This window comes from Phoxinus phoxinus, assembly GCF_949152265.1.
Source record: "Phoxinus phoxinus genome assembly, chromosome: 15".
NCBI classification, from domain to species: Eukaryota; Metazoa; Chordata; class Actinopteri; order Cypriniformes; family Leuciscidae; genus Phoxinus; species Phoxinus phoxinus.
This window is the reverse complement of record NC_136890.1, coordinates 8,622,885-8,635,868: the sequence shown is the minus strand read 5'-3', so window position 1 is coordinate 8,635,868 and position 12,984 is coordinate 8,622,885. Positions and strand designations below refer to the sequence as shown.

Sequence of the window (12,984 nt, the reverse complement as noted above, 5' to 3'; positions counted from 1 at the left end):
TTACAGTGCTTTACAACTATAGAACAAAAAGAGCTAAATAAACTTATCACTTCATCTAAAACAACAACGTGCTTATTAGATCCTATACCAACTAAACTACTGAAAGAAGTGTTACCTGTAGTGGAAGAGCCTCTTCTCAATATCATTAACTCGTCTCTATCTTTAGGTCACGTTCCAAAAACATTTAAACTGGCAGTTATAAAACCACTCATTAAGAAACCACAATTAGACCCACATAATCTAGCAAATTATAGACCCATTTCAAATCTTCCATTTATGTCTAAAATATTAGAAAAAGTTGTGTCCGCTCAACTGAGCTCTTTTTTGCAAGAAAATGACATCTATGAAAAGTTTCAGTCTGGATTCAGGCCACATCATAGCACTGAAACTGCGCTCGTTAAAATCACTAATGATTTACTTTTAGCTTCAGACCAAGGCTGTATCTCAATACTAGTTTTACTTGATCTTAGTGCTGCGTTCGATACTATAGATCACACAATACTCTTAGATCGACTACAAAATTATACTGGCGTTCAAGGACAAGCATTAAGCTGGTTTAGATCATACTTATCAGACCGCTACCATTTTGTCTATTTAAATGGAAAAAAATCGATCATAACTTCAGTAAACTATGGAGTGCCGCAGGGATCTGTGCTAGGCCCTCTATTATTCTCAATATATATGCTGCCACTTGGAAATATTATAAGGAAACATGGAATTAGTTTCCATTGTTATGCTGATGACACTCAATTATATATTTCATCACGGCCGGATGAAAACGCTAAATTATCAAAATTGACAGAGTGTGTTAAAGATATAAAAGATTGGATGACGCGTAATTTTCTTCTATTAAATCCAGACAAGACGGAGGTACTACTCATCGGTTCAAAAAACCGCCCACAAAACCTCACACAATACAACTTTAACATAGTAGGATGTCCTGCTACTTTATCCTCTACAGTAAAAGACCTGGGTGTCATACTAGACTGCGACCTGTCTTTTAAAAATCATATTTCATATGTTACAAAAACGGCATTTTTCCACCTTAGAAACATTGCTAAGCTACGTAATATGCTGTCAGTTTCTGATGCAGAAAAGTTAGTTCATGCATTCATGACCTCGAGACTAGATTACTGTAATGCTCTATTAGCTGGTTGTCCTGCATCCTCAATAAACAAGCTACAGTTAGTCCAAAATGCAGCCGCTAGAGTTCTTACCAGATCAAGAAAATATGATCATATAACACCGATCTTATCATCTCTACACTGGTTACCTATAAAGTTCCGTATTAATTATAAGGTATTGTTACTGACTTATAAAGCCCTAAACGGCTTAGCTCCAGTTTATTTAACGGATCTTCTATCGCCCTATAATCCATCGCGCTCTTTAAGATCGCTAAATTCGAGGCTTTTGGTTATACCTAGGATATCTAAGTCCACCAAAGGAGGGAGAGCATTCTCACATTTAGCTCCAAAACTCTGGAATAGCCTTCCTGATACTGTTCGTTGCTCAGAGTCGCTCTCCCAGTTCAAAACTAGATTAAAGACGCATCTCTTTAACCAGGCATTCATATAAATGTTTTAATCTTACAGTTAAATCCGGCCTCTAGTTCATAAACCGCCAGAGGAGAACTGGCCCCCGACTGAGCCTGGGTTCTCCCAAGGTTTTTTTTTCTCCATTAGGTCACCTGATGGAGTTTTTCGTTTCCTTGCCACTGTTGCCTTTGGCTTGCTCAGTTGGGGATATTCAATTTAATGAATCAATCAATATTACTATTGATTAGCATTACCAAACATGGACGTTTTATTATTATTTTAATTTAATACTGTGAAGCTGCTTTGATACAATCTGTATTGTGAAAAGCGCTATACAAATATTCTTGACTTGACTTGACTTGACATCTAATGCAGTCAGATTCGCCGTGTTCACTCTGAAGGAATCACTCAACATGGCTGGGCACTTGTAATGACCCATCAAGGATGTTAAGAGGATAAAAGCAGGTTTAAAACTTGCCCCATTCAAGTCAATAGAGTGCAAATTTTAAAAAGAGGATAACACAGTGTAGGCAACACCGATTTTTGCCGTTGTTCTCTGTATTGACAGCACTCCAAATTTACTAAAAATTGAGCTCAATGTTAAAATTGACCGGAGTTCTCCTTTAATTATAATAAATAAAACATAAAGATCAAAGGCAGATCAGAACATTTAATGAACAAAACCGGGTTCTGTATGGCAGACAGTAACGTTAGTCGAAAGCCGGCCGATAAAGGACGGTAACCAGGGACAAATCCTGAGGAGCAAAGAAACGAATGAGACTAAATAGCGGACAAATCAAATGAAAAACTAAAACAGTACGAGCGAGGCATTAGTCACATAACATTAGATTAAAGTTGTAGGCTGTGTTTGATAGCTGTGCAATACGTATACACTGCTTTGCGGAAAAGTGGAAGTTTTCTGACGTCATTGTGAAAAGGGCCTACTCGCGTATCTGCTCGATGATGAATGAGAACACAATGAGCCCAACAGGTGATTGGAATTTAAAAGGCTGATTTTCACGCTTCAGGGCAGTGACGAGTACATTATGTAGTCCAGTGGTTGTCCAGACACCCTCGGCACAACCTTAAGCAATGGCCCTGAACGGTGGTTTAATGTCAACATTGTGACAACGCTGTAACAACCTTCACCACACAACGTAGTTAAAGCAACCTTTTGGCCATGTCGTTAAAACGTTGTTAGAAGGTCGGGTACGTTGTGCCAACGTTCTGTGTTTGCTGGGGACCTCAGCATGTGCTCAGGGAACCTTTGTCTTACAGGCGCAGCATTTCTGGAGGAATACAGAGAACTGGCTCTGATTTTTGAAACACAGAGATAATAATAGGCATTTTACCTTTGCTGAGTAAAAAGCAGATGATTTAAATCAATCTATCATAGTATATAAATTACAGAATATGTGGCACACAGAATCCATGATGCACGACTTGGAATTTGGAATAGCAAGAATGAATGAGACACTGATAAAAATTGACAAACAACAACAACAACATAAAACACACATTATTAATTCAGTGAACACTCATTACTTTGTGGTCTCTGACCTGATTGTATCACTTGAAAACATGACTCCAGGAATGGTACTCTCATATAGATAGGCTGGGAAGTCTGGCGCTCTGGAGTATCCTTACCAAAATACAGAAGGTCAAGAATATATGAAACCCAGGTGGTACCTAGAGGAACATAAAAACCTTTAAAGGAGTATAAAACCTTTTCTTATAAACATAACAATGATAACAAGATAAGAACTAGCATACATAAAATTATATTAGTAGTACTGAAGTGTAGTTTGAAGAGAGAGAAAACATTTAAAATTACATTACCAAAGCCCTATTTTCATAGTTTAAAGGGGCCATATGATGAGGAATGTAACGTATTGAAGACAGCAGGCGAAGCAGAGGATCTATACGCAGGGTATTTTAATAAAGTCGCTCATAAAACAGGGAACAGATCTCAGAGAACAAAGGAACAAAACCAGACAGATAAGAGACAGAGGCAACCATTACATGTACAACAACTGACAAGGTAACAAGTGAAACACAAGGGCTATAAATACACAGGCAAACAAGATTAACAAGATAACAAGGGGGCGTGGCTAATAAGAAACACCTGGGAACTAATCAACATAACGGGGAATTGCTAAACATAGGACAAGACAGGGGAACACAGACATGAATCATGACAAGGAATCAATTTTGGAACTTGTAGTCAAATTAACTAAATGGGCATTTGGGCATCAGGTGCAAGTTGTCACGGTGTGGTGCAGGCAGAAGAAGAGTCAAAAGTTCCAATGCAAACTTTTACTCACAATATAAATCAAACTGGTACATCAAAGACAGGCAGAAGGTTCACACACACTTAGTACAACGTAGATCGGACAATGAACAAGGTAACTGTTACGTTGTCCAGTCCTGGTGATCTTCTCTGTATTCAGCCCCGAACCCTCTCTCCTGAATACTAAGGGTTTTTTAATACTTCAGCTTAATATGGATCGTGTCGCCCTGATTGCTTCGCATCAGCGTTCTATATCAGCGTTGGCCCTAAGCTATATCTGCCTTGTTACCTCGGCGTCCTGTGCGAAGTATTGTCTCACCCCGTGTTTAATGTCTGTTTCGTTTCTCTGACCCTGTTGCTAACTTATCTGATTGTCTGCGGTAGGGATGCAAACGATTAATCGATTATCGATTAATTGTCGATAATACATTAATTGATCAAACTTATCGATCATCGATTAAGCAGGTTCATGCGCGTGCGTGCTGCTCAACCGCGAAACACAAGCGAGCGCGCCGTAGTTATGTTTGGGACTGTTTTACACCTTCATCATGACTATAAGTTTGCGTGTGCATTCGCAGCCTTTTGTTTTGTGCAAATGTAAGTTGTAATAGTTTATTATGTGTACGTTTATTATGTGTATTATATTATGTGTATCTATATCTGATTTATCTCATAGCCTATATTGGATGCATTTGGTTAAGAATTGTTGAAGCGTGATCTTTAGCGCACGCAGCTCAAACGGCAATGCACGACTAATAATGACTATTGGGACTGTCATATTACATAACATTATAAAGAGAACAATAGTGTAATAAAACATTGTGAAGTATTTGGGTTTAGTTGCCGTGTCGCGTTGTTCCAGGAAGAGCGCGTCCACAACATGAGTCATTCTGAATGGCACGTAACTCAAATTCACTTGTGCATTCACGTCATTTTGTGCAGATATAATTTGTAATATTATGTTTATTTTGTATATATCTGACTAATCTCATATAGATTGCGCTTCTTTGAGATAAATAATGCGCTAGCAAAGTGCTCAACGGTTATTCATTCAGCGCGCGCCGCTCAAGCAGCATTAATGCACGACTAATAATAACGATGATTAATTTGGGACTGTCATATTACATAACATCAGAACACTATTTTATCACTATAGTAACATAGCGTTTTGAGCAAACCCTGCATGCTGTTGTCCATATGCTCTGCAGCAGACGCATAATTGATCATTAGCCTAATTTAAATTACGATCGATCATGGGAATTTGTGAAAATTGACATCCCTTCAGTTCTATATTTGAAGTTTCCAGGTCTAGTAATCTTACTGTTACCTTTCTCAGACCAAGCATCAATAAGTGCTGCTGCTAATGTTTCAAGTTTTTCAAGTTTACCAGATAGATTATTATGTAGAATATAGTTTAGGCTAAGCCTACCCATATAGATTTTTATTTAACATTTATTTTATGTTGCTTAATGTTTGCAACAGGTGAGCCAGTGCACAATTATTTTTTATGTATTTAAATTTTCTGTGCATAAATGCCATTCTGTACCGTATCCAAACTGTTACAATAAAACATCATTTGAGCAATATAACATGCATTTTTGTTCAGTATATAAGCAATATTTTGCTTTTTATGTTAAAGACACTGTTGATACCGTGAGAAATGTACATTCTCAGGAAAATAGCCGCTTATCAGTTAATCGTTAATCGATCGATAAGGTCAATCAATTAATGATTAATGAATTAATCGATAATTTGCATCCCTAGTCTGCAGCCTTCCTTGTGACCATTGCCTGTACCTGGATTCTGATACTCGCCGCCTGTCCTGACCCCAGCCTGTCTTAGTTATTCGTCGCCTGCTGTCTACCCAGACCCGAGCCTGTCACTGCCCAGATAGCCGCTTACAGCTCGACGTCCTTCCTGGACCTATTCAAGCATAGCTGCCTTTATGTTTGCTTATTATTGAATCGTTTATGTTTGCAAGAGACTGTTCATTAAATTGTTGCAAATGGATCTGCCTCGGACTTCTGATTCACAACAGAATACTTCGCCACACGAGGATCCAGCCACAATGACCGCCCTGTCGGCAGCTTACACCGCCCAAGCCTCTCAGCTAGCCACTCATCACCACCAGTTGTCTCGACTGACCACGCTAACGGAGGAACTGATAAAAGCGGTACAAACCTTGCAGAAATCAAACACCGAGACGGCGCCCGCGTCTACACCCGCTGTACCTGTTCTTCTCCCGGACTCACTCACTTCCGCGAGCGCTAATCCACGCCTCGCGATGCCCGAGAAATACGACGGAGACCCCGGTAAATGCAAAGGCTTCATTTTACAATGTTCCCTGTATCTCGCCCAGCAGACTTCCCAACACGCCACGAGCTCCAGCAAAATCACCTTTGTTTGTTCTCTACTCACCGGACGTGCGCTGGAATGGATCACCGCGGTCTGGAGGAACGATGGAACCGCCTTCGCTTCATAAGAGGAATTCCTGGAACGTTTCCAAGCCGTCTTCGAACATGCCAAGGAGGGGAAAGGAGCGGAAGATCTTCTTCTGGAGCTTGCTCAGGGGAGAACACCCGCCGCGGAGTACGCACTGAAGTTCCGTACTCTGGCAGCTCAAACCGATTGGACAGAGAACGCACTCAAGGTGGTTTATCGACGGGGTCTTAACCACGAATTGCAAGCCGACAATCGACGGTCGGCCACTAGGCACTGGCCGCATGACTCACGTTACTCAGGAACTCCACATGCGTACTGGATTACTTCACTGTGAGACAATACACTTCTATGTCATCCATGCTCCTCATACCCCTGTCATCCTGGGCTTACCCTGGTTAAGATCTCACGATCCTCATCTGCAGTGGACCACAGGTCAGATAATCAGCTGGGGCGAGAACTGTTTCTCCAAGTGTCTTACTACAGTCAAGCCTCTACCGGTCCGAACTGTCTCAGAACCCCGGGAGGATTCCGTGCCATCAAGCCTGCCTGCCGAGTACCATGACCTAGCCGAAGCCTTCAGCAAAACCAAAGCTACCAAGTTACCTCCTCATCGTGAGTACGACTGTGCCATCGAGCTCATCTCTGGTTCTCTACCACCCAGAGGCCGCATATTCCCTCTCTCTACGCCTGAGAATGAAGCTATGCTGAAGTACATTGAGGAGGAGCTAACCAAAGGGTTCATTCGTCCATCCACCTCTCCCGTGTCGGCTGGCTTCTTCTTCGTAAAGAAAAAAGATGGAGGTCTGCGACCCTGCATCGATTATAGAGCACTCAATGAACGCACTGTCAAGTTCCGCTATCCGCTGCCCTTGGTACCCGCTGCTCTGGAGCTTCTTCGCACGGCCAAGTATTACACCAAGCTGGATCTCCGCTCCGCCTATAATCTGGTACGGATTCGCGAGGGAGATGAATGGAAGACAGCTTTCTCAACAAGTACAGGACACTACGAATATCTGGTTATGCCATTTGGGCTTTCCAATAGTCCAGCGGTTTTCCAATCCTTTGTTAACGATGTGTTCCGGGATATGCTCCACCGCAGTGTTATAGTCTACATAGATTACATTTTGATCTACTCCGATACTCTCGCAGCCCACATTCAACATGTCCGAGCGGTGCTCCGAAGACTCATACAATTCCAACTCTACGCCAAGATAGAGAAATGTGACTTTCATCAGACGTCCACGACATTCCTGGGATATGTGATCAGTCCCGAGGGTGTGGCTATGGATGAGAGTAAAGTGAGAGCGGTGGTGGATTGGCCTCAGCCCAGTACATTAAAGGAACTGCAGCGCTTCTTGGGCTTTGCGAATTTCTATCGTCGTTTCATCCGAGGTTTCAGTTCCGTGGCAGGACCTTTGACGGACTTGGTCCGAAGGGGCACGACACGCCTTCCCTGGAACGAGAGTGCTACCCGGGCTTTCAATCAGCTAAAGAATAGCTTCAACTACCGCCCCTATTCTACACCATCCAAATCCTGACTTAACTTTCGTGGTGGAGGTGGATGCCTCAAGCACAGGTTTGGGAGCGGTTCTTTCACAGCGACAGGGAGTTCCCTCTAAATTGTATCCATGCGCCTTTTACTCCAGGAAATTGAATTCTGCAGAGAGGAATTATGATGTCGGAGATCGTGAGTTACTGGCCATGAAGTCTGCACTTGAAGAGTGGCGGCACTGGCTCGAAGGGGCTCTTCATCCTTTTACGGTGTTCACTGACCATAAGAACCTGGAATATCTTCGCACGGTCAAGAGACTTAACGCACGCCAAGCCAGATGGTCTCTGTTCTTTTCACGGTTCCAGTTCACGGTAACTTTCCGATCTGGTTCTAGAAACACCAAAGCGGACTCCTTGTCACGTCAGTTTGACACCGACACAGAAACCCATGCTCCTGAGTCTATCATCTGCCCTGACCTGGTACTTGGATCCATTCAGTGGGATCTTGAAACGGAACTCCTTCAAGCCAATGCCAATTTAGAGATTCCATCAGACGTTCCCACCGAGAAGATATATGTTCCGGTAGCTTTCCGAGGCAAGGTGCTCGAACACGTTCATGCCCTCCCCAGCTCAGGGCATCCGGGGATCGCGAGCACTATTCAGCTTCTTCAAAACCGCTACTAGTGGCCCACACTGCTCCAGGACACTAACAAATTCGTTCAGATGTGTCAGATTTACAATACTCAGAAATCCTCTCGACTGTTGCCCGCAGGTCTGCTCCAACCACTTCCCATACCTCAGCGCCCATGGTCACATATCGCCATAGATTTTATCACAGACCTGCCACCCTCAGAAGGTTACACTACCATTCTCACTGTCATTGACCGCTTCTCAAAAGCCTGCCGGCTCATTCCACTTACCAAACTGCCCACGGCTCTGCAGACGGCTGAACATCTCTGCAACCTTGTGTTCCGGTTTTACGGATTGCCCGAGGACGTAGTATCTGATAAAGGTCCCCAATTCACCTCTCGGGTCTGGGCTGCTTTCTTTGAGAAACTTCAAGTCAATGTGAGCTTAACCTCAGGTTACCATCCCCAGTCCAACGGACAAGTTGAATGCTTGAACCAGGAGATCACTCGTTTCCTCCGCTCCTACTGCCACAGTCATCAGGAGGACTGGAGTAGATATCTTATGTGGGCAGAATATGCACAGAACTCCATACAGAAACATTCTACTGGTATGACCCTGTTCCAATGCATCCTCGGGTTCCAACCACCTTTGTTCCCCTGGGCTGGAGAACCGTCTACTGTTCCTGCCGTGGATGACTGGATGAGACGGAGTGACGAGACATGGAATCAGGCTCATATTCATCTCCAACGTGCCGTTAGACGCAGCAAGAACTAAGCCGATCGTCATCGTAGACCTAATCCTGAGTACCAACCGGCTCAATGGGTATGGCTTTCCACACGGGATCTCCGCCTCAGACTCCCTTGTAAGAAACTCAGCCCAAGATACCTAGGACCCTTCAAGATAATCCGCCAAATCACTCCGGTGTCATTTCGCCTAGCCCTGCCTAACCACCTACGCATCTCTCCCACTTTTCATGTGTCTCTTCTTAAACCAGCCGGGTCTCCATCCGAGGAGGGCTCTGTTACGGTGTCCAGTCCTGGTGATCTTCTCTGTATTCAGCCCCGAACCCTCTCTCCTGAATACTAAGGTTTTTTTCATACTTCAGCTTAATATGGATCGTGTCGCCCTGATTGCTTCGCACCTGTTCTGTATCAGCGTTGGCCCTAAGCTATATCTGCCTTGTTACCTCGGCGTCCTGTGCGAAGTATTGTCTCACCCCGTGTTTAATGTCTGTTTCGTTTCTCTGATCCTGTTGCTAACTTATCTGATTGTCTGCAGCCTTCCTTGTGACCATTGCCTGTACCTGGATTCTGATACTCGCCGCCTGTCCTGACCCCAGCCTGTCTCAGTTATTCGTCGCCTGCTGTCTACCCAGACCCGAGCCTGTCTCTGCCCAGATAGCCGCTTACAGCTCGACGTCCTTCCTGGACCTATTCAAGCATAGCTGCCTTTATGTTTGCTTATTATTGAATCGTTTATGTTTGCAAGAGACTGTTCATTAAATTGTTGCAAATGGATCTGCCTCGGACTTCTGATTCACAACAGTACCACACAGGGTTTAAATACATTTGGAAAAAAGACACAGCTGACAAGACTAATGATGAAACAGGTGTGACAGATGAACTAATGAGGGTTACCGTGGAAACAAAGGAGTGGCGGGAAACCAGAACAAAGGAAGACACGTGCCTAATAAAACCAAGACTCCGCAAACTGGAAACTAGGACAAATGATAGGGAACACAGGCAAACAGGAACCTATGAATTAAATTAAATTAAGCCAAACCAGAACATACACGTTTAAAACCTAAAGTGAGAACTATTTACGGTTAATAAATTGCTAAACAAACCATTATCTAACTCTTGGTAATACTTTATTTTACAGTGTGCTTGTTACACATATTACATGTAGCTACTATAGCAATTACTTTAAATTGTGCATAATTACATGCAACTAACCTTAACCACAACCTAAACCTAACCCTCTACATGTAGTTCATTATTATTACTCACTACTTAAATGTATAACTACACAATAACACAGATACCTTAAAAAAGTGTTATCTAACTATTTATATATAAGCTAATTAAACAATAAGTTATGAATTACAGTGACAATTAATTAACTCATTTGTATATAGTCTAATAATGTATTAAGTACAGTTTATAAAAAAATAATTAACTATAAACTAATAGTTTGAAAATTATTTGTAAATACTTTATTACTGTATACCAATTATAAAGTGTTACCCATTTATTATTATTATTATCACAGTAGACAGTTTAAAACAGAAATATTTTTTAACATTGTCTTTGCCATCACTTTTGATCATTTTAATGCATCTTTGCTGAATGAAAAAAAAGAAAAAAACTGTAGCATTAGTGGTTATTTTTCTTTAAACCTGTAAAAGTTCATACAGCACTCTCACCTGCTTTGGGGTAAGTGGCGATAAGAATGTCATCAGGTCTTGCTTGAAAGTTTTTTACCCTTTCCCAGTTGTCAGTGAAGTAGTGTATCATTGAAACACCCTCAAAATCAAACAACTCAGGTCGACTAGGTAGTTTCATCTGTAGAATTAAAAAGTGTCAGTTTAATGCTGAAGCTTTATTGCATGGTCATTATTAGATAATCATCACTGGCCATAAACAGTCAATGTCAAAATGTTAACAAGCAATATTTCAGAGTATGTAATAAGTATGAAGAAAACAATCATGCTTTTAATTGTCCTAACTTGGTACCTTAAGGATACATGAGTATCTATGTATTAATACCTGAATCAATGCTTACTTCAACATGAACTAATAGAAGTAGAGTACTCTACAGAGTAGAGAACACACAAACTAATCAAGAATAAATGAAGAGCTAACCTTACCTATGATTGGAGTCATTTGGATTTATGCATGAATAACGACAACCTTAACTTCATTGTTAGTACATGTTTGATAGTTAATGCATTAATTAACATTTAGGGGTAATATTTCAATGGCCCAGACACACGCAAGTGCTTCCTTCTCAATGGTCGAGTACTTGCGTTCAGCAGGTGACAATGTCCGGGACGCAAAAGCAACAATGCGCTCAGTCTTATTCTCTTATTCTCACACACACACACACACACACACACACACACACACACACACACACACACACACACACACACACACACACACACACACACACACACACACACACACACACACACACACACACACACACACACACACACACACACACACACTTCAGTGGTTCTGGAGATTTATCTGAATGTCTCATAAACAGAATGTTGAAAATGTGAAAATAAAACAAAGTGGTACAAAGCAGACACACATATGACAGTAAATATCTTATAGACCTATTCTAAACTTTGGGTCTTGAGGTGCAAGTGAGAACAGGTATGCACATAGATTTTTCTTCCTAAAAAAAAAACAACAACTTACAATGTAGTTTCAGAACCACTTTTCAGAACCATTTCAGAACCACTTTGTTTTATTTTCACATTTTCAACATTCTGTTTATGAGACAGACACACAGACACACAGACAATTCAGATTTATCTGAATGAGGAAAATTATTCTGAAATTAATGGTTTAAGGAGTATTCAACAGTTTTACAAATTACAACTTTTCACATCTAGACTTTGATCTAGACATGCGATTGTGTGTGCGCGCGCGTGTGTGTGTGTGTGTGTGTGTGTGAGAGAGAGAGAGAGAGAGAGAGAGAGAGAGAGAGAGAGAGAGAGAGAGTGTAACTTTTCCTCCATGCTTTTCTGACATGTCTTTGCTCCCAGTCAGATAATTCACTGATATTCTTCAACTTTCCTTCTTCCCTTCGTTTCTTATTTCTTTCTCTTTCTTTCCTTAAGTATTCCTCATACTTCCCTGGGTCTTCCCTCAATCTTTTTTTGTATTCTCTCTGTCTCTCTGTTGTAGGTTTTCTATTTTTTTTTAGGCATGTTGGTGTTTTATGTCAGTCTCCCTGTCAAGTTAATCATAGAAATTAACATTACTGACAACAACCTTCCACCTAAGCTAGTATCATCACAGCAAAATCCCCAGAGTAAAATTAACTCTGCTCAGAGAACTTTGGTCCCTCTCTACAGAGAGTAAAAATAACTCTGAATCAGAGTTAACGTTAATGAGATACTTAAGTGATTAATTAAGTGATGATTGGGCATTATTTATGAACACCTGCTGTCAACAAGCAGAATCACTGAAGGAAAGAGAAACAACAAGAATAGAAAATAGAGAAACACAAGAACTAAAACTGACTTCCAGCCACAGCCTTAGATAAAATCAACTGAAGACAAAAGAAGACATTACATCTCTCCAAGATCTCAGCAGAGGAGGATTAAACAACTCCACAAACAGCATTACCAGCTTCACTTATTACTAACCAGACAGACTTTATTTCTGTCATACATCTACAGGTCTTAGTGAGAATGAAGAGAGGTTTAGATGTGGACGATTTATTGAAAAAATTTGATCACCATTCTGGTGACCAGTGTTTCCTTTAGTTGGATAGTTTGACATTTTTTGAGAGTTTGTGGTTTTTGTAACAATTTTTACCAAAACACGTAATTTGTTACAAAGAATGCCAGAAACA

The 12,984-nt window shown here is 41.4% G+C and overlaps 1 protein-coding gene across 2 annotated transcripts in view; it reads right to left on the bottom strand.

Annotated features, from left to right (window-relative positions):
- LOC307011560 (cytosolic sulfotransferase 3) overlaps positions 1 to 12,984 on the bottom strand; it is a 42,572-nt gene that overhangs the window by 18,105 nt on the left and 11,483 nt on the right. For both annotated transcript variants that reach the window (XR_013800436.1, XM_079637386.1), the window contains exons 2-3: positions 10,814 to 10,952; positions 3,096 to 3,224 (exon numbers count right to left, since the gene is read on the bottom strand). Coding sequence is in view for 1 of the 2 variants with exons in the window: in XM_079637386.1 (XP_079493512.1) it covers positions 3,096 to 3,224; positions 10,814 to 10,952 (268 nt within the window). In the remaining variant the exon portion in view is untranslated. The remainder of the gene's footprint in view (positions 1 to 3,095; positions 3,225 to 10,813; positions 10,953 to 12,984) is intronic.